Below are 22,039 nucleotides of genomic sequence, written 5' to 3'. Positions count from 1 at the left end.
CACGAGGCGTGTATAATAGTATACAGTAGCAGAGCCGCAGCCCTGATGAATGGAGAAGCGACGAAAAGATGTCCATCTAGCGCATATTTACATAGAAAAACTCATTAAAAAGCAGCGGAGCTTTGTGAACAGCTCAGAGTATAATCATGTCATCTTCATAAGAACGATATGATTGCAGAACAAATTTAGCAGGATTTTTGAAAAGGTCCTGTTCACACAAGATCTCTTAATGGTAACTTGCCGGTATTTTACCAGTAAAGACTGTGTGTGTGAAAGGGTTAAACTCTTCCTCTGCATGTGCTGAGAATTGCTTCACGTTCATCTGGGAAACATTGTGGATTATCTCACTAGATTTATAACGTCAATCATTTATAAACCTTTGCCAACACAGGAGAATACATCAACCTATTTCCAAATATGCCATTTATTGTACATCACGATTTCAAAATAAAAGTTTCTGAGTTTGCATGTGGCCGAATATTAGATTAGATTAGATTAGATTAGATTCAACTTTATTGTCATTGCACATGTAAGGTACAGGGCAACGAAATGCAGTTAGCATCTAACCAGAAGTGCAATAAGCAGAGGTACAGGATATACAGTGCCTACAATATGTTACATATGTACAGAAATATACAGATAAGGCAGTAGTACTATGGACATAATTTACAAGTTTTTAAATACTATCAGTATGATATACAGATGGGTGATATGAACATACTATACAGATGGGTTGTGCAGTAAATGTATGTACAGTAGTACTATGGACATAATTTACAAGTTTTTAAATACTATCAGTATGATATACAGATGGGTGATATGAACATACTATACAGATGGGTTGTGCAGTAAATGTATGTACACTATGAGCAAAAACTATGAAAATAATTACAAATGGATATGAATAAGCTATAAATTAAGATATATAAACACTAGTGCAATGAACATTGAAAGTGCATAGAAATAAAAATTTACAGTACATAGTACTCAGTGTAGATTGGTTGTTTTTTTGTTTAGTTTTTTTAATCGATTTAATGATGGGGAGGGGTGAAGAGTTTGTAGTGGTGTGTGAGGGGGGTATCATTGGGCAGAGTTTAGTAGGGAAACAGCTGTAGGGAAAAAGCTGTTCCTGAGTCTGCTTGTCCTTGTTCGGAGGCTCCTGAAGCGCCTCCCAGAGGGCAGTAAGTTAAACAGTCTATGGTCAGGGTGAGAGGAGTCCTTAAGAATGCCGCGAGCTCGACGTAAACAGCGTTTTCTCTGGACGTCCTCAATGGCAGGGAGTGGTGTCCCTGTGATGCGTTGGGCGGTTTTCACCACCCTCTGTAGTGCCTTGCGGTCAGCAGCTGAGCAGTTCCCATACCAGACTGTGATGCAGTTGGTAAGGATGCTTTCAATTGCACACCGGTAGAAGTTCCGCTGGATGATTGGAGACAGGTGGTTCTTCTTCAGTGTCCTAAGGAAGAAGAGGCGTTGGTGAGCCTTCTTGACTAGGCTGGATGTGTTGGTGGTCCAGGTCAGGTCCTCCGAGATGTGGGTTCCCAGGAACTTGAAGCTGGAGACACGTTCAACAACCATCCCGTTAATGTGGATGGGGTCATGCGTTCCACTTTTCTTCTTCCTGAAGTCCACAATGAGTTCCTTTGTCTTGCTGGTGTTGAGGAGCAGGCTATTGTCAGCACACCATGCAGCCAGGTGCTGTACCTCCTCCCTGTAGGCAGTCTCATCGTTGTCTCTGATGAGGCCAATCACTGTGGTGTCGTCAGCAAACTTGATGATGGAGTTGGATCCATGCACAGGCCTGCAGTCATGGGTGTAGAGGGAGTAGAGAAATGGGCTCAGCACACAGCCCTGTGGTACGCCGGTGTTGAGTGTGATGGTGGTGGAGCAGGTGAGGCCTGACCTAACATGCTGAGGTCTGTTGGTCAGAAAGTCCATAATCCAGCTGCAAAGGGAGGTGTTAACACCCAAGTCTCCAAGTTTAGTGGTCAGCTTGGAGGGAATGACGGTGTTGAATGCTGAGCTGAAATCAACAAATAATATCCGTGCATATGTGTTGTTGTTTTCCAGGTGTGTGAGTACCGAGTGCAGTACTGTGCCTACTGCATCCTCAGTGCTTCTATTGCTTCTATAGGCAAATTGGTGTGGGTCCAGTGTGGGTGGGAGGCAGTTCTTGAGGTGTGCCAGGACCAGTCGCTCAAAGCACTTCATAACAATGGGTGTGAGTGCTACGGGGCGGTAGTCATTCAGGCACGTTGGGGAGGAGTGTTTCGGCACTGGCCCAATGGATGTCGACTTAAAGCATGTTGGCACCATTGCTTGGGTGAGTGACAGGTTGAAAATGTCTGTGAAGACCCCTGCGAGCTGCTCTGCACATGTCCTGAGCACACGTCCAGGAATGCCGTCGGGGCCAGCAGCCTTGTATGCGTTGATCCGGCTCAATGCTGTGCAGACGTCTGTGGAGGTGAGTTTGAGGGTCTGATGGTCTCCTGAGAGTGTGATCTTGGTGGCTGTCTCCTTGTTGTTGTTGTCAAAGCGAGCATAAAAGTCATTTAGCTCGTTAAGGAAGGAGACGTCTGTGACCGTTGGAGTGGAGTTGCAAGGCTTGTAGTCACTGATGACCTGGATGCCCTGCCACATGCGCCGGGGGTCAGAGTTGGAAAAATGCTCCTCTACCTTTAGCTTGTAGCAGTGCTTGGCCTTCTTGATGCCCCTCTTCAGGTTAGCCCTGGATATGCTGTAGGCCTGAGCGTCATCTGATCTGAAAGCAGTGTTGCGGTCTTTCAGCAAGAGCCGCACTTCCTTGTTCATCCATGGCTTCTGATTAGGGTACGTTGTGATCTGTTTCTCTGTTGTGACACTGTCAATGGAGGTATTGATGTAGTCCAGTACAGAGGTGGTATAGATGTCAATGTCCATGTGAGAGCCACTGGCAGCCTGAGAAGCAAACATACTCCAGTCTGTGTGTTGAAACTTGTCCTGAAGTACAGACTCTGCTCCCATTGGCCACACTTTGATGGTCTTCACTGATGGCTTCACACGGTTGATGAGGGGTGAATACTTGGGGGTGAGAAACAAAGAAAGGTGATCAGACTGTCCGAGGTGGGGGAGGGGAGTCGCGATGTAAGCTCCTGCGATGTTTGTGTAAACATGATCCAAAGTTTTTTCTCCTCTAGTGTGGCAGGAGACATGCTGATGGAATTTGGGGAGCACTGTCTTTAAGTTGGAGTGATTAAAATCACCCGCAACAATAAATGCAGCTTCCGGGTGTACAGTCTGTTGTTTACTAATGGCCGCATGCAGTTCGTTCATAGCAAGCTTGGCATTAGCATCCGGGGGAATATAGGCTGCAGTTATAATGGTGGAAGTGAACTCCCGCGGCAGATAGAAAGGTCTACACTTAACCATGAGAAACTCTAGGTTAGGTGAGCAGTGTTTTCCAACAATGTCAGAGTTCGTACACCAAGCTTTGTTTACATAAATGCACAATCCTCCGCCTCTGGTCTTGCCGGAGTCATCTGCCGTTCTATCTGCTCGGAGCGTGTAGCGTCCGGTTAGATCAATAGCATTATTGGGTATGTCGCTATGTAGCCATGTTTCAGTGAAAACCATGACATTGCAGTCCAAAAGTTTCTTACTATGGGTGATGCGAAGTCGTATCTCATCCATTTTGTTCACCAATGACCGCACATTAGCGAGGAAAATGCTGGGTAAAGAGAGCCGGTGCGGTGTTAGCTTTAGCTTAGCTCTTAGTCCTCCACGCTTCCCCCGCCTTTGTTTACGATCTCGGCGCCGCCTGTGAGCACTTCCGCCCGGCCGAGCAGAGTGCGTTGCCTCGGGTGTTCTGGAGATCTCCGGGATGAGTCGATGATTGGTTATAAGATTGTTGGAAAAGAGCAGACCGATATCCAAAAGCTCCTGCAGGGTGTATGATGTTAAGGCAAAGCTGTTCAGTGAGAACAGACCCGAGATGAGCAGGAAAAATACTGCAAAATTGCAAAAACTGGTGAGACGCTGAGCCTCGCGATGTGTTCGCGCCGCCATCTTGGTCAAATATTAAAATTAAAATTGAATATTAAAATTGAATATTTTAATATTATGAACATTAAAATATTCAATATTTTAATATTCATAAAATTAAATATTAAAATTGAATGGATTTAAACATAGTTTAATCTCGCTGTAAAGTGAAACGTCAGGCCGGTGACGCCCCCTGCAGGTATTTGTTATAATACATTATGTACTTAAGTTGGTTATGTTCATATTATGTATAGGCATATTACATAATTAAAAAATATTTTGTTATTGACCATTTCTTAAAAATAGTATTAAAATATTGTCTCATTCTAGTGAAGCAAGTATCTGTATTTTGTCTGAAGTGTTTTGTCACACCCCTAGTGTCGATAAGCGCTGATATAGCTCATCATTTTCCAAGATTATGATATAGCTTTCATTCTTCAGGTCAATCATATATTCACGAAAAAAAATAAATAAATTCAGTTTGAATAAGGAAAGCAATAACTGCCATAGTATCCTTTCAAATGTTTAATTTGCCAGTCATTGCATGCTTTGCATGTGCTGCCCCCCGGCCCACCCCCGGATAAACGTTCAGCCTCAGGACTTTTTTTGCTTTAACCCCTGAAAGTGTTTTTTGATGATAATGTTATTATTATTAGACTAGAACACATGGATATGTTGTCATTCTTCCACTATAATACTGAACTTTGATTTCAGTGATTTGGACTGAGATGGACACGTGCTTCTTACACTCTATGCTGCTCTTTACTTTTGCTCTAAAACAAGGATTTCATAGACATTTCATAGAAATAAGTACAATTGTTGATTTGTGTGAAATACATTTTTTAGATTAATCAAAATAAAAATAGTCGTTAGTGGCAGCCCTAATATAATATATATATATATACAGTGCCCTCCATAAGTAATATTTCAATAATAATTCAGATGTTTGCTAAAATAGTTGGATGTGGTTCAAACGATTAGATTCAATAGAAAGGAAACAAGTGAACGGAGCGTTGAATCACTGGCTCACTCGATTCCTTCAGAAACTGATTCATTCACAGAATGAAACACTGTGTTGCTCCGCACGGTTAAAACTAATAGCACATTAGTGTTTGCAGCCTCGCGCACGTGTGCTGATATACAGAAAACTACAACGCTTGTGCAATGAATATAAAAACATAACTCATTCATGGGTGTTTTTTGTTTCATTGCTGGAATTATAAGGGCATTCTAACTGTATTCTGATGGGCTTCATCACGCAGTGAATGCTTTTGTACTCTCAGGAGTACAAAAGCATTCACTGCGTGATGAAGAGTATTTTTTTGTACAAGAGTATTTTTTTGTACATCATTTTTTTTTCATCAAAGTTGGATAATGTCAGCTCTCCTATCTTCTCTCAGTTCCTCACAGTCACACAAACATTATGTCAGGAGAATGTCTTTAAATTCTAATCAAAGAAAAATCATAGCTTCTCTTGTCTTCTTTTTTAAAGAACTTCAAAAGTTGCGATTGAACTATTTTAATGCTGAAATTGCTTCTTGTTACAGTAACGTTACCAAGAGGGGATGCTTTTTATCATTTTTTCCACCAGGGGGATCCCCCCGCATCCCCCCTCAATTCCAGCCCTGTTATATATATATATATATATATACTTATTTCCAGGTGAGCTCCAGTAATGCTTTGTAAAAAATAATAAAAAAAAAGCAGCAATAGTCGGGATATTGGGTCCTCAGCTAAAGACCAGTGGCTTCTGATAATCTTAAAAAAAAAAAAATGAGGTGGAGCCCAATTAGATATGAATATTGATGAGATCAGATGTTTTATCAAGCTATTATTATTATTGATATTTAGATGCATATGTAAGGCAGAAGGTCATGTGACTGAAAGATACTGAATGGGGTTCAGACTTTTCTTCTTGAATCTGCACCATTTTTATATTTTGCTTAAAACAAACAATCAAAACACTCTCATCATGAGCAGAAAACAAAGATAACTAGTCATTTCAAACTTTGTTGTCTTTCCTTGTCATCTACAAATAATTTCCCCAGTTTTAACAATTATATATTTATTTTTAAATGCTCTTAAAATGCTGATTAATAATGCTCAATGTAGATGATAAAAATGTCCCGTCACAAACCTGGTTTACTGCTTTGAAACAATCTGTACTGTAGAAAGCGTTCTAGAAATAAAGCTGACTTGACTTGTGTGCATGATAAACCCACAAGCGCTGCTTTACACAACACTAGTCTGCACTGTTTTAGGCCTGACAGGGTTTTTCACAGAGTTTTGTTTGGGCTCCAGAAGTCTAGGACCAGCACTGCTAGTGAGATCTGAATCACTAGTCGCTCTTCAACAGCTTTCACTATATTAGTGAACACATTTGTGAAGAGTGAGGACAGTTTGGACTTTAGCTGTAAACACACACAGACATCTTCACTGTTGTGTTGTTCTTGATGTTTCTCTCTTCTTGTGTTCAGGGGCCTGTGATCTCACACTGGATCCAAACACAGCAAACACTCGACTCATTCTGTCTGATCAGAACAAGAAGATCACAGGTGTGTCAGATCATCAGCCGTATCCTGATCATCCAGAGAGATTTGATGTTTCTCAGGTTCTGAGTGTTGAGAGTCTGACTGGACGCTGTTACTGGGAGACTGAATGGAGTGGAGATAATGTTTTTATATCAGTGTCATATAAAGGAATCAGGAGGAAAGGAGGGAGTGACTGTATGTTTGGATACAATGACAAATCCTGGAGTCTGTTCTGCTCTAATAACAGATTCTCTGTCCGTCACAATAAGAACATCACTGATATACCTGCTGTCCGTTCATCCTCTAAGAGAGTAGGAGTGTATGTGGACGTGTCGACCGGCTCTCTGTCCTTCTACAGCGTCTCTGACACACACACACTCACACACTTACACACACTCAACACCACATTCACTGAACCCCTCTGTGCTGGATTTGGGGTTTATCCTGGTTCCTCAGTGTCTCTGTGTGATATTAAACAGCCTCCTGTGAGAATCATCAATGATCCACACGTCAGCAGGTGAGTGAAATATACTGTGTGTCTTACTGACAGATTGTGTCTTAGGTTAAATATTACCTGCATTAAATATAACTTCTTGTCACAATGGCAACAGTGAATGGATTAAAATATATTTATACTGACCTTTTCTTACCCATCTTTACACTATATTTGTATATAAACTATAGTACTAAAATGCATGATTGTTTATGAATGTGTTTGTTATTAGTGATGAAAACACAAACACTTTTCAAGTATTTCTTCTGTTTTGTTATTAATGATGGACGTCACAGGTGTAATTTATACTAGCTAGCTTCCCTTTCTCCGTGAAACTCCCTGTCACAAAAATATGACTTTAATATGTTTTAATGTGGCTTTAGATCTGCTGAATATACACAGAGTTCTGTCTATTTTACAGAGTCTTCTGAAGGCAGAAGTCGTTAGGTGTGCCAATTGTGACGTTTTATTTTTCATTTTTAACTGTAGCTGTAGTTGTTTTTAGACCGTTTGTGTGTTGAAGTGTTTGCTTTCTTTCATCACTGAGGACCAGACTCTTATTCTTTCAGTTTGTTCTTTATAAAGTCACCGGCCAACTGGAAAATTGTATTTATTAGTTAATTAATTAATGTTGTACCCTGTTTGTGCGTCAGACAATCATCTCTCTCTTTCATTCTGTCTTCAGGTCCTGTAACCTCAGATCTTCTGGGCTCAGTATTGATCCTCTGCTGAAGTGTCAGGCTTGTGTTCATATAGCAGATCCAGATCAGTGGGTTCAGATTGAGCCGTCGGTCTGTACAGATGAAGGAGGGTCAAAGTTCAGGGTCAGCACTCCACTAGGCCGTTACGAGTGTGTCAGGACCAGGATGAGATGGGTCTGTGATTGTGACGTCACTCTTCAGTATCAAACTGTAGACGGTCAGTTCCTCAACGCAGAGCTGGAGAGACTGCAGAGCAACCGAATCGCTCCAGTGATGGACGTGACGGTTATCTCAGGGACACTGGAGGAAGTTCATCTGCCACATTACATCTGTTTAGGAGAGCCTGAAGCTTCCCTCAGAGATGCTGTGAAAGTCCTGAGCGTAGAAGATGAGGGAATAACTGTAGAACCTGTTCAGCTGACACGATTCCATGCCAAGATACTCCAACCATCCTTCTCTATTAAAACATTAATTATAATTATTAATAATTATATAATGGGATGGAACGAACACTGCAACCTTCTTCTGTACATGCGCTCTAGAGCTCCTCTCATTCTGCATGTCTACTTTTTTCCATTTGATATCCGTGCAAAAGAAGAGGTTGAGAAGAATGAAAGGTCAAATGTTTTGATCCCACATCCCAGACCTGACAGACCGTTCCGGATGAAAACGCCTCACGTTCTTGCTGTTCCTGGTGCCTCTGTCCATCCCAAAGAAGGGATCACACTCAGGAGAGAAACTGACCCAAACTTCTTCAAGATCATCACACGTCTGGAGAATGATCTTCAAATGACTCTTAGAGAGGAGGGCAGGGAGGAGGTTTGGACTGCAACACTTGTGAAAGAAGAACTTGATCAGATTCATCCACAGAGAGACGAGTCACGTCTGAAGAGTGACGCAGATAAAGCAAGATATTTTGATGAACACTGGTCAGATCTCATTCAGAGAGTTAAAAATGTTAAGATCATTGCAGATAAACTTCTTCAGCAAAAACTGATTCATATGGAACAATATTCAGAAATCACACAGAGTTTAACCAGTCAGGACGGCATGAGAAAGATCTGTGGCATTATAAATAATCACAATGATGCTGTGAAAGCTAAACTCATCTCAATTCTTCAGGAAGAGAAGCTTTACCAGTTTTAAACACTGGTCTGATTCTACATTCAGAGCTCAAGGAGCAACTTTTTAAACTCTTTCAAACCAGCAGCTTCAGACCAAAGGCTCATCCTCATCCACATGATACAAGAAAAAGACTGCTTTATCAAAATAACCTTCAGCAATGACCAAATATAAGTCTTTTAAAATATTAAGTGATAGAACCATTACAAATAAATTTATTTTTGTCTGTCAAATGTTCTTCATGGCAGGTAAATGTTCACTGTTAAAGCAAATTTAGAGCAATAATTGTATTTATATTTGTCTAATTGTGTATTTCATGCTTGTTCATGCTTTTATACATCAGAAACTCACCAACATTTTGGATTTTTAGTTTCAGTTTTAGTTTAGTTGTTTTACAACATCAAGTTAAACTAAATAATTTAAGTTTTTATATTTTTATGTATTTATTTTATATATTTTATTTCCAGTAACAAAGTGTTTAAAGATTTCAATTTTAGGCTTAGTTAACTATAACAACAATAATTAATGTTGTATTCTGTTCAGTCTAATAAATAATAAAAGTCTAATAAAAGAATTTAACCATGTTTGTTTATTTCACTGATGTTTCTCACATTATGTCCTGCCTGCATTGCTTCTGTCACTTCCTCACAGACTGGACTGCGTACAACCTTCTGGGACAGTCCTCAAATTCATTCTTAGACAGAATCATTTATGATAAAAAAATAAAAAAAGTATTTTAAAAACCCAATGTCATTGATGTCCACTTAGCCTTTGAATTTGCACGTACAGTAAATTATATCACGTCGACTCAGGAGATGACTAGCAAAACAGCTACAAAAGTAAAAACAAAGAACTTTGTATTCAAATTCAAAAAGCAAACACACCAGACCATCTTTTAATGTTTCAAAAAAAGTAGGCGAACTCAGATGTGTGTAACTTCTAAATTGTGCTGATGTATAGGCTAAGGTAGCAATACAATACATAGGGTAAAATCATATTTATTAATAATATGACAATATTATAGTTAATATTGGTTAAATAGGAGGGAAAAACTCTGTCCATACCCAGACAAAATATAAAAGCACTGATGTTCATTTACTGAAGTGGTATTCAGGAACTGTGAATAAATTACAGAAAAGATTACTGCAAAATAATCATAATTTTATCATGGCTATAATAACAAACAAACTAGATAAAGACCTTAGATAAAGTTTGATTAATATGTACGTACAGTACCAGACAAAAGTTTGCACACGTTACAGTTTTTAATGTTTTTTAAATAAGTAACTTATGCTCATCAAGCGATACATTTATTTGATCAAAAATACAGAAATAAATTATATTGTGCAATATAAACGTTTTCCATTCAAACGTTTGGATTTCAATGGGTCAGGATTTTATTTTATTTTTTTCAAAGAAATTCACAAAGATGTGTTAAAATTATGCTGAAAATTCAGCTGTGACTCACAGAAATAGATATTTTAAAGTATGGTAAAAAAGAACAGCGTTATTTAAAGTTTCACAATATTATAGTTCTTTCTGTATTTCTGATCAAATAAATGCAGACTTGATGATCATAAGTGACTTCTTTCAAAAACATTAAAAATAGTAATGTGCCCAAACTTTGTTACTTAGTACAAATATACAAATTAAAAATAAATAAAAAGGTTAGGAATCACATTTGTTTCAAGTGTTGTTTTATTGCAGGTGAGTTTTGCCTAGGACCTGCTAATGTCTAGAACCGGCCCTGTTCCTTCATATTAACAGTAGATTGTGCTCTATTTTACAGACTTCTCTTAGAGTGTAACTCACTAACTAACTACTAATACACTGCTTAAAACTAGAACTGTTCAGAATCTGTATCTTTTACTAGTTTACAAAAAAAACAATTGTAATCGTTCAAAAATGTGTGAATTTTCACAAATTGTATTTAAAAATAGTTATTAACATTTTAACATTATATTATGCATGTGTGGAGGTATTCAAAGACTTTCATATTGAAGGGTTTTCTGTAGGGGTTCAGCGAGAAATCGGCAGCTGGCAGCAGGAAGTAGCTGCCACTGGCAGCTGACGTCAGCTGCCGCTAATAACCGGAAGTCGGAGGTGGATGCCGCTTTTAGCAAGGTAAATCAATTATTATATAAATGTATATATAATTTTAGTACTTATTTAAATAAAACACTTAAATTTTTAATTATTTTGTATTTGATTTAAAAAGATTTATCAAATATAAATCAAGTAACGAAGATCATAGACATGATACAAAAAACAAATATCAAGCTACACTTGAAATTATGAATTTGTAATGTATAAATATAACTTAGGAATGTACATGTTTGTTAAATAATGAAATGTATACATAAATGATTGCCTATAATATATAGTATATTTATTAAATGTACATAAACATTCATTAAACTTATTAAAGTCCTGTGTAAAAGAAAAAAGAACATTGTCTCATGAATGACCTTTATTTTAAATTATATTTTGCTATCATATAAGTTACATTAGTATTTCAATACTTTGTCTTTGTTTTATAAAACAGCTGTAACTTTTAAAATAGGCTTTATTTGTTGTTCTGAAATCAGAATGATCAACAACAATTCTGAACTAGATGGTAAAGTTAATTGAAAAACTAAGTTGGCTTGAAAAAGCCAAGCCAGAAAGTTTGAAAAAGTTTTACAATGTTCTAGCATGGTTTAACATTTTCTAGTGTTAGGGGATAACAGCTTAAAGACCCAGGGCCAGATATGACGAAAGAACACCAGGAGTCGTAAGGTACAATCAAATAAGTAAAAATTTACTGAAGAATAGTTCAGTACATCAGTAGAGCCAGGCGTCAAAGTCTCACAGGGTTCGCAGACCAGAGACTCTACTGTACACAAATGACCTCGGAGGTCGTAGAAAGGCGTCTTGGGGTCCTCCAAGATTGTAGAGGGCCTGAGCTCACCATTATCAGGACAGACTACTAAAACACGGATAAAACATTCCCTCCTCAGAAAGTAGTACAGATAATGTTCACTTTAAAGAAATACACAAAAGTACAATTCTGTGAATCAGATCATATAAATCATGTGTTTAACCCCTGTAACCTTAAGATTAGTAAGAAAGACGGATTTGTTAGAAAAAATAAAGATTAGTAAGAATTAGTCGAAAGAAAGAATTAGTCGAAAGAAAGAAAGAAAGAGAATTAGTCAGAAAGAATTAGTCGAAAGAGAGAGAAAGAAAGAAAGAAAGAATTAGTCGAAAGAAAGAATTAGTCGAAAGAGAGAGAAAGAAAGAATTAGTCGAAAGAAAGAATTACTCGAAAGAGAGAGAAAGAAAGAAAGAAAGAGAATTAGTCAGAAAGAGAGAGAGAGAGAAAGAAAGAAAGAATTAGTCGAAAGAAAGAAAGAAAGAAAGAGAATTAGTCAGAAAGAATTAGTCGAAAGAGAGAGAAAGAAAGAAAGAATTAGTCAAAAGAAAGAAAGAATTAGTCAGAAAGAATTAGTCGAAAGAGAGAAAAAGAAAGAAAGAATTAGTCAAAAGAGAGAGAGAGAGAAAGAAAGAAAGAATTAGTCGAAAGAAAGAAAGAGAATTAGTCAGAAAGAATTAGTCGAAAGAGAGAGAAAGAAAGAATTAGTCAAAAGAGAGAGAGAGAAAGAAAGAAAGAAAGAATTAGTCGAAAGAAAGAAAGAAAGAAAGAAAGAGAATTAGTCAGAAAGAATTAGTCGAAAGAGAGAGAAAGAAAGAAAGAAAGAATTAGTCGAAAGAGAGAGAAAGAAAGAAAGAATTAGTCGAAAGAGAGAAAGAAAGAAAGAAAGAGAATTAGTCAGAAAGAATTAGTCGAAAGAGAGAGAAAGAAAGAATTAGTCGAAAGAGAGAGAAAGAAAGAAAGAGAGAATTAGTCAGAAAGAATTAGTCGAAAGAGAGAGAAAGAAAGAAAGAAAGAAAGAAAGAGAATTAGTCAGAAAGAATTAGTCGAAAGAGAGAGAAAGAAAGAAAGAAAAAGAATTAGTCGAAAGAAAGAATTAGTCGAAAGAGAGAGAAAGAAAGAAAGAATTAGTCGAAAGAAAGAAAGAAAGAGAATTAGTCAGAAAGAATTAGTCGAAAGAGAGAGAAAGAAAGAAAGAAAGAAAAAGAATTAGTCGAAAGAAAGAATTAGTCGAAAGAGAGAGAAAGAAAGAAAAAGAATTAGTCGAAAGAGAGAGAAAGAAAGAAAGAAAAATAATTAGTCGAAAGAGAGAGAAAGAAAGAAAGAAAGAAAAAGAATTAGTCGAAAGAAAGAATTAGTCGAAAGAGAGAGAAAGAAAGAAAGAATTAGTCGAAAGAGAGAAAGAAAGAATTAGTCAGAAAGAATTAGTCGAAAGAGAGAAAGAAAGAATTAGTCAGAAAGAATTAGTCGAAAGAGAGAGAGAGAAAGAAAGAAAGAAAAAGAATTAGTCGAAAGAAAGAATTAGTCGAAAGAGAGAGAAAGAAAGAAAGAATTAGTCGAAAGAGAGAAAGAAAGAATTAGTCAGAAAGAATTAGTCGAAAGAGAGAGAGAGAAAGAAAGAAAGAGAATTAGTCAGAAAGAATTAGTCGAAAGAGAGAGAAAGAAAGAAAGAAAGAAAGAGAATTAGTCAGAAAGAATTAGTCGAAAGAGAGAGAAAGAAAGAAAGAAAAAGAATTAGTCGAAAGAAAGAATTAGTCGAAAGAGAGAGAAAGAAAGAAAGAAAGAAAGAGAATTAGTCAGAAAGAATTAGTCGAAAGAGAGAGAAAGAAAGAAAGAATTAGTCGAAAGAGAGAAAGAAAGAAAGAAAGAAAGAATTAGTCAGAAAGAATTAGTCGAAAGAGAGAGAAAGAAAGAAAGAATTAGTCGAAAGAGAGAAAGAAAGAATTAGTCAGAAAGAATTAGTCGAAAGAGAGAGAGAGAAAGAAAGAAAGAAAAAGAATTAGTCGAAAGAAAGAGAGAGAAAGAAAGAATTAGTCGAAAGAAAGAAAGAAAGAGAATTAGTCAGAAAGAATTAGTCGAAAGAAAGAAAGAAAGAGAATTAGTCAGAAAGAATTAGTCGAAAGAGAGAGAGAAAGAAAGAAAGAAAGAATTAGTCGAAAGAGAGAGAAAGAAAGAAAGAATTAGTCAAAAGAAAGAATTAGTCGAAAGAAAGAAAGAGAATTAGTCAGAAAGAATTAGTCGAAAGAGAGAGAAAGAAAGAAAGAATTAGTCAAAAGAGAGAGAGAGAAAGAAAGAAAGAATTAGTCGAAAGAAAGAAAGAAAGAAAGAAAGAAAGAGAATTAGTCAGAAAGAATTAGTCGAAAGAGAGAGAAAGAAAGAATTAGTCAAAAGAGAGAGAGAGAGAAAGAAAGAATTAGTCGAAAGAAAGAAAGAAAGAGAATTAGTCAGAAAGAATTAGTCGAAAGAGAGAGAAAGAAAGAAAGAAAGAAAGAAAGAAAGAATTAGTCGAAAGAGAGAGAAAGAAAGAAAGAAAGAAAGAAAGAGAATTAGTCAGAAAGAATTAGTCGAAAGAGAGAGAAAGAAAGAATTAGTCGAAAGAGAGAGAAAGAAAGAAAGAGAATTAGTCAGAAAGAATTAGTCGAAAGAGAGAGAAAGAAAGAAAGAAAGAAAGAAAGAGAATTAGTCAGAAAGAATTAGTCGAAAGAGAGAGAAAGAAAGAAAGAAAAAGAATTAGTCGAAAGAAAGAATTAGTCGAAAGAGAGAGAAAGAAAGAATTAGTCGAAAGAAAGAAAGAAAGAGAATTAGTCAGAAAGAATTAGTCGAAAGAGAGAGAAAGAAAGAAAGAAAGAAAGAGAATTAGTCAGAAAGAATTAGTCGAAAGAGAGAGAAAGAAAGAAAGAAAAAGAATTAGTCGAAAGAGAGAGAAAGAAAGAAAGAAAGAAAGAGAATTAGTCAGAAAGAATTAGTCGAAAGAGAGAGAAAGAAAGAAAGAAAGAATTAGTCGAAAGAGAGAAAGAAAGAAAGAAAGAAAGAATTAGTCAGAAAGAATTAGTCGAAAGAGAGAGAAAGAAAGAAAGAATTAGTCGAAAGAGAGAAAGAAAGAATTAGTCAGAAAGAATTAGTCGAAAGAGAGAGAGAGAAAGAAAGAAAGAAAAAGAATTAGTCGAAAGAAAGAGAGAGAAAGAAAGAATTAGTCGAAAGAAAGAAAGAAAGAGAATTAGTCAGAAAGAATTAGTCGAAAGAAAGAAAGAAAGAAAGAAAGAATTAGTCGAAAGAGAGAGAAAGAAAGAAAGAAAGAATTAGTCAAAAGAAAGAATTAGTCGAAAGAAAGAAAGAAAGAGAATTAGTCAGAAAGAATTAGTCGAAAGAGAGAGAAAGAAAGAAAGAATTAGTCAAAAGAGAGAGAGAGAGAAAGAAAGAAAGAATTAGTCGAAAGAAAGAAAGAAAGAAAGAAAGAGAATTAGTCAGAAAGAATTAGTCGAAAGAGAGAGAAAGAAAGAATTAGTCAAAAGAGAGAGAGAGAGAAAGAAAGAATTAGTCGAAAGAAAGAAAGAAAGAGAATTAGTCAGAAAGAATTAGTCGAAAGAGAGAGAAAGAAAGAAAGAAAGAATTAGTCGAAAGAGAGAGAAAGAAAGAAAGAAAGAAAGAAAGAGAATTAGTCAGAAAGAATTAGTCGAAAGAGAGAGAAAGAAAGAAAGAAAAAGAATTAGTCGAAAGAAAGAATTAGTCGAAAGAGAGAGAAAGAAAGAATTAGTCGAAAGAAAGAAAGAAAGAGAATTAGTCAGAAAGAATTAGTCGAAAGAGAGAGAAAGAAAGAAAGAAAAAGAATTAGTCGAAAGAAAGAATTAGTCGAAAGAGAGAGAAAGAAAGAAAGAAAGAAAGAAAGAAAGAAAAAGAATTAGTCGAAAGAAAGAATTAGTCGAAAGAGAGAGAAAGAAAGAAAGAATTAGTCGAAAGAGAGAAAGAAAGAATTAGTCAGAAAGAATTAGTCGAAAGAGAGAAAGAAAGAATTAGTCAGAAAGAATTAGTCGAAAGAGAGAGAGAGAAAGAAAGAAAGAAAAAGAATTAGTCGAAAGAAAGAATTAGTCGAAAGAGAGAGAAAGAAAGAAAGAATTAGTCGAAAGAGAGAAAGAAAGAATTAGTCAGAAAGAATTAGTCGAAAGAGAGAAAGAAAGAAAGAAAGAAAGAATTAGTCAGAAAGAATTAGTCGAAAGAGAGAGAAAGAAAGAAAGAATTAGTCGAAAGAGAGAAAGAAAGAATTAGTCAGAAAGAATTAGTCGAAAGAGAGAGAGAGAAAGAAAGAAAGAAAAAGAATTAGTCGAAAGAAAGAGAGAGAAAGAAAGAATTAGTCGAAAGAAAGAAAGAAAGAGAATTAGTCAGAAAGAATTAGTCGAAAGAAAGAAAGAAAGAGAATTAGTCAGAAAGAATTAGTCGAAAGAGAGAGAGAAAGAAAGAAAGAAAGAATTAGTCGAAAGAGAGAGAAAGAAAGAATTAGTCAAAAGAAAGAATTAGGCGAAAGAAAGAAAGAAAGAGAATTAGTCAGAAAGAATTAGTCGAAAGAGAGAGAAAGAAAGAAAGAATTAGTCAAAAGAGAGAGAGAGAGAAAGAAAGAAAGAATTAGTCGAAAGAAAGAAAGAAAGAAAGAAAGAAAGAGAATTAGTCAGAAAGAATTAGTCGAAAGAGAGAGAAAGAAAGAATTAGTCAAAAGAGAGAGAGAGAGAAAGAAAGAATTAGTCGAAAGAAAGAAAGAAAGAGAATTAGTCAGAAAGAATTAGTCGAAAGAGAGAGAAAGAAAGAAAGAAAGAATTAGTCGAAAGAGAGAGAAAGAAAGAAAGAATTAGTCGAAAGAGAGAAAGAAAGAAAGAAAGAAAGAGAATTAGTCAGAAAGAATTAGTCGAAAGAGAGAGAAAGAAAGAATTAGTCGAAAGAGAGAGAAAGAAAGAAAGAGAATTAGTCAGAAAGAATTAGTCGAAAGAGAGAGAAAGAAAGAAAGAAAGAAAGAAAGAAAGAAAGAAAGAGAATTAGTCAGAAAGAATTAGTCGAAAGAGAGAGAAAGAAAGAAAGAAAAAGAATTAGTCGAAAGAAAGAATTAGTCGAAAGAGAGAGAAAGAAAGAATTAGTCGAAAGAAAGAAAGAAAGAGAATTAGTCAGAAAGAATTAGTCGAAAGAGAGAGAAAGAAAGAAAGAAAGAAAGAAAGAGAATTAGTCAGAAAGAATTAGTCGAAAGAGAGAGAAAGAAAGAAAGAAAAAGAATTAGTCGAAAGAAAGAATTAGTCGAAAGAGAGAGAAAGAAAGAAAGAAAGAAAGAGAATTAGTCAGAAAGAATTAGTCGAAAGAGAGAGAAAGAAAGAAAGAATTAGTCGAAAGAGAGAAAGAAAGAAAGAAAGAATTAGTCAGAAAGAATTAGTCGAAAGAGAGAGAAAGAAAGAAAGAATTAGTCGAAAGAGAGAAAGAAAGAATTAGTCAGAAAGAATTAGTCGAAAGAGAGAGAGAGAAAGAAAGAAAGAAAAAGAATTAGTCGAAAGAAAGAGAGAGAAAGAAAGAATTAGTCGAAAGAAAGAAAGAAAGAAAGAGAATTAGTCAGAAAGAATTAGTCGAAAGAAAGAAAGAAAGAGAATTAGTCAGAAAGAATTAGTCGAAAGAGAGAGAGAAAGAAAGAAAGAAAGAATTAGTCGAAAGAGAGAGAAAGAAAGAAAGAAAGAATTAGTCAAAAGAAAGAATTAGTCGAAAGAAAGAAAGAAAGAGAATTAGTCAGAAAGAATTAGTCGAAAGAGAGAGAAAGAAAGAAAGAATTAGTCAAAAGAGAGAGAGAGAGAAAGAAAGAAAGAATTAGTCGAAAGAAAGAAAGAAAGAAAGAGAATTAGTCAGAAAGAATTAGTCGAAAGAGAGAGAAAGAAAGAATTAGTCAAAAGAGAGAGAGAGAGAAAGAAAGAATTAGTCGAAAGAAAGAAAGAAAGAGAATTAGTCAGAAAGAATTAGTCGAAAGAGAGAGAAAGAAAGAAAGAAAGAAAGAAAGAAAGAAAGAATTAGTCGAAAGAGAGAGAAAGAAAGAAAGAATTAGTCGAAAGAGAGAAAGAAAGAAAGAAAGAAAGAGAATTAGTCAGAAAGAATTAGTCGAAAGAGAGAGAAAGAAAGAATTAGTCGAAAGAGAGAGAAAGAAAGAAAGAGAATTAGTCAGAAAGAATTAGTCGAAAGAGAGAGAAAGAAAGAAAGAAAGAAAGAAAGAAAGAGAATTAGTCAGAAAGAATTAGTCGAAAGAGAGAGAAAGAAAGAAAGAAAAAGAATTAGTCGAAAGAAATAATTAGTCGAAAGAGAGAGAAAGAAAGAATTAGTCGAAAGAAAGAAAGAAAGAGAATTAGTCAGAAAGAATTAGTCGAAAGAGAGAGAAAGAAAGAAAGAAAAAGAATTAGTCGAAAGAAAGAATTAGTCGAAAGAGAGAGAAAGAAAGAAAGAAAGAAAAAGAATTAGTCGAAAGAAAGAATTAGTCGAAAGAGAGAGAAAGAAAGAAAGAATTAGTCAGAAAGAATTAGTCGAAAGAGAGAAAGAAAGAATTAGTCAGAAAGAATTAGTCGAAAGAGAGAGAAAGAAAGAAAGAAAAAGAATTAGTCGAAAGAAAGAATTAGTCGAAAGAGAGAGAAAGAAAGAAAGAAAGAAAAAGAATTAGTCGAAAGAAAGAATTAGTCGAAAGAGAGAGAAAGAAAGAAAGAAAGAAAGAAAAAGAATTAGTCGAAAGAAAGAATTAGTCGAAAGAGAGAGAAAGAAAGAAAGAAAAAGAATTAGTCGAAAGAGAGAGAAAGAAAGAAAGAAAGAAAGAAAAAGAATTAGTCGAAAGAAAGAATTAGTCGAAAGAGAGAGAAAGAAAGAAAGAATTAGTCGAAAGAGAAAGAAAGAATTAGTCAGAAAGAATTAGTCGAAAGAGAGAAAGAAAGAATTAGTCAGAAAGAATTAGTCGAAAGAGAGAGAGAGAAAGAAAGAAAGAGAATTAGTCAGAAAGAATTAGTCGAAAGAGAGAGAAAGAAAGAAAGAAAGAAAGAAAGAAAGAGAATTAGTCAGAAAGAATTAGTCGAAAGAGAGAGAAAGAAAGAAAGAAAAAGAATTAGTCGAAAGAAAGAATTAGTCGAAAGAGAGAGAAAGAAAGAAAGAAAGAAAGAGAATTAGTCAGAAAGAAAGAGAGAGAAAGAAAGAAAGAAAAAGAATTAGTCGAAAGAAAGAATTAGTCGAAAGAGAGAGAAAGAAAGAAAGAAAGAAAGAAAGAAAGAAAAAGAATTAGTCGAAAGAAAGAATTAGTCGAAAGAGAGAGAAAGAAAGAAAGAATTAGTCGAAAGAGAGAAAGAAAGAATTAGTCAGAAAGAATTAGTCGAAAGAGAGAAAGAAAGAAAGAAAGAATTAGTCAAAAGAAAGAATTAGTCGAAAGAAAGAAAGAAAGAGAATTAGTCAGAAAGAATTAGTCGAAAGAGAGAGAAAGAAAGAAAGAATTAGTCAAAAGAGAGAGAGAGAAAGAAAGAAAGAATTAGTCGAAAGAAAGAAAGAAAGAAAGAAAGAGAATTAGTCAGAAAGAATTAGTCGAAAGAGAGAGAAAGAAAGAATTAGTCAAAAGAGAGAGAGAGAGAAAGAAAGAATTAGTCGAAAGAAAGAAAGAAAGAGAATTAGTCAGAAAGAATTAGTCGAAAGAGAGAGAAAGAAAGAAAGAAAGACAGAAAGAAAGAATTAGTCGAAAGAGAGAGAAAGAAAGAAAGAATTAGTCGAAAGAGAGAAAGAAAGAAAGAAAGAAAGAGAATTAGTCAGAAAGAATTAGTCGAAAGAGAGAGAAAGAAAGAATTAGTCGAAAGAGAGAGAAAGAAAGAAAGAGAATTAGTCAGAAAGAATTAGTCGAAAGAGAGAGAAAGAAAGAAAGAAAGAAAGAGAATTAGTCAGAAAGAATTAGTCGAAAGAGAGAGAAAGAAAGAAAGAAAAAGAATTAGTCGAAAGAAAGAATTAGTCGAAAGAGAGAGAAAGAAAGAATTAGTCGAAAGAAAGAAAGAAAGAGAATTAGTCAGAAAGAATTAGTCGAAAGAGAGAGAAAGAAAGAAAGAAAGAAAGAAAGAGAATTAGTCAGAAAGAATTAGTCGAAAGAGAGAGAAAGAAAGAAAGAAAAAGAATTAGTCGAAAGAAAGAATTAGTCGAAAGAGAGAGAAAGAAAGAAAGAAAGAAAGAAAGAGAATTAGTCAGAAAGAATTAGTCGAAAGAGAGAGAAAGAAAGAATTAGTCGAAAGAGAGAAAGAAAGAAAGAAAGAATTAGTCAGAAAGAATTAGTCGAAAGAGAGAGAAAGAAAGAAAGAATTAGTCGAAAGAGAGAAAGAAAGAATTAGTCAGAAAGAATTAGTCGAAAGAGAGAGAGAGAAAGAAAGAAAGAAAAAGAATTAGTCGAAAGAAAGAGAGAGAAAGAAAGAATTAGTCGAAAGAAAGAAAGAAAGAGAATTAGTCAGAAAGAATTAGTCGAAAGAAAGAAAGAAAGAGAATTAGTCAGAAAGAATTAGTCGAAAGAAAGAAAGAAAGAGAATTAGTCAGAAAGAATTAGTCGAAAGAAAGAAAGAAAGAGAATTAGTCAGAAAGAATTAGTCGAAAGAGAGAGAGAAAGAAAGAAAGAAAGAATTAGTCGAAAGAGAGAGAAAGAAAGAAAGAAAGAATTAGTCAAAAGAAAGAATTAGTCGAAAGAAAGAAAGAAAGAGAATTAGTCAGAAAGAATTAGTCGAAAGAGAGAAAGAAAGAAAGAATTAGTCAAAAGAGAGAGAGAGAGAAAGAAAGAAAGAATTAGTCGAAAGAAAGAAAGAAAGAAAGAAAGAGAATTAGTCAGAAAGAATTAGTCGAAAGAGAGAGAAAGAAAGAATTAGTCAAAAGAGAGAGAGAGAGAAAGAAAGAATTAGTCGAAAGAAAGAAAGAAAGAGAATTAGTCAGAAAGAATTAGTCGAAAGAGAGAGAAAGAAAGAAAGAAAGAAAGAAAGAAAGAAAGAATTAGTCGAAAGAGAGAGAAAGAAAGAAAGAAAGAAAGAAAGAAAGAAAGAGAATTAGTCAGAAAGAATTAGTCGAAAGAGAGAGAAAGAAAGAAAGAAAAAGAATTAGTCGAAAGAAAGAATTAGTCGAAAGAGAGAGAAAGAAAGAATTAGTCGAAAGAAAGAAAGAAAGAGAATTAGTCAGAAAGAATTAGTCGAAAGAGAGAGAAAGAAAGAAAGAAAAAGAATTAGTCGAAAGAAAGAATTAGTCGAAAGAGAGAGAAAGAAAGAAAGAAAGAAAGAAAGAAAGAAAAAGAATTAGTCGAAAGAAAGAATTAGTCGAAAGAGAGAGAAAGAAAGAAAGAATTAGTCGAAAGAGAGAAAGAAAGAATTAGTCAGAAAGAATTAGTCGAAAGAGAGAAAGAAAGAATTAGTCAGAAAGAATTAGTCGAAAGAGAGAGAGAGAAAGAAAGAAAGAAAAAGAATTAGTCGAAAGAAAGAATTAGTCGAAAGAGAGAGAAAGAAAGAAAGAATTAGTCGAAAGAGAGAAAGAAAGAATTAGTCAGAAAGAATTAGTCGAAAGAGAGAGAAAGAAAGAAAGAATTAGTCGAAAGAGAGAAAGAAAGAATTAGTCAGAAAGAATTAGTCGAAAGAGAGAGAGAGAAAGAAAGAAAGAAAAAGAATTAGTCGAAAGAGAGAGAAAGAAAGAATTAGTCGAAAGAAAGAAAGAAAGAGAATTAGTCAGAAAGAATTAGTCGAAAGAAAGAAAGAAAGAGAATTAGTCAGACAGAATTAGTCGAAAGAGAGAGAGAAAGAAAGAAAGAAAGAATTAGTCGAAAGAGAGAGAAAGAAAGAAAGAAAGAATTAGTCAAAAGAAAGAATTAGGCGAAAGAAAGAAAGAAAGAGAATTAGTCAGAAAGAATTAGTCGAAAGAGAGAGAAAGAAAGAAAGAATTAGTCAAAAGAGAGAGAGAGAGAAAGAAAGAAAGAATTAGTCGAAAGAAAGAAAGAAAGAAAGAAAGAGAATTAGTCAGAAAGAATTAGTCGAAAGAGAGAGAAAGAAAGAATTAGTCAAAAGAGAGAGAGAAAGAAAGAATTAGTCGAAAGAAAGAAAGAAAGAGAATTAGTCAGAAAGAATTAGTCGAAAGAGAGAGAAAGAAAGAAAGAAAGAAAGAAAGAATTAGTCGAAAGAGAGAGAAAGAAAGAAAGAATTAGTCGAAAGAGAGAAAGAAAGAAAGAAAGAAAGAGAATTAGTCAGAAAGAATTAGTCGAAAGAGAGAGAAAGAAAGAATT

The 22,039-nt window shown here is 34.9% G+C and overlaps 1 protein-coding gene across 2 annotated transcripts in view; it reads left to right on the top strand.

Annotated features, from left to right (window-relative positions):
• Positions 1–9,442, top strand: part of LOC306854962 (NACHT, LRR and PYD domains-containing protein 1 homolog) — a 295,440-nt gene extending 285,998 nt beyond the window's left edge. For both annotated transcript variants that reach the window (XM_079393299.1, XM_079393298.1), the window contains exons 9-10: positions 6,495–7,065; positions 7,727–9,442. In XM_079393299.1, the coding sequence (XP_079249425.1) occupies positions 6,495–7,065; positions 7,727–8,888 (1,733 nt within the window). In that variant the 3' untranslated portion in view covers positions 8,889–9,442. The remainder of the gene's footprint in view (positions 1–6,494; positions 7,066–7,726) is intronic.
• The last annotated feature ends 12,597 nt before the right edge of the window (positions 9,443–22,039 follow it).

Source organism: Barbus barbus (assembly GCF_936440315.1).
Source record: "Barbus barbus genome assembly, chromosome: 3".
Taxonomy (NCBI): Eukaryota; Metazoa; Chordata; class Actinopteri; order Cypriniformes; family Cyprinidae; genus Barbus; species Barbus barbus.
Note: the sequence above shows the minus strand (reverse complement) of the source record. Positions and strands in the feature narration are given on the sequence as shown.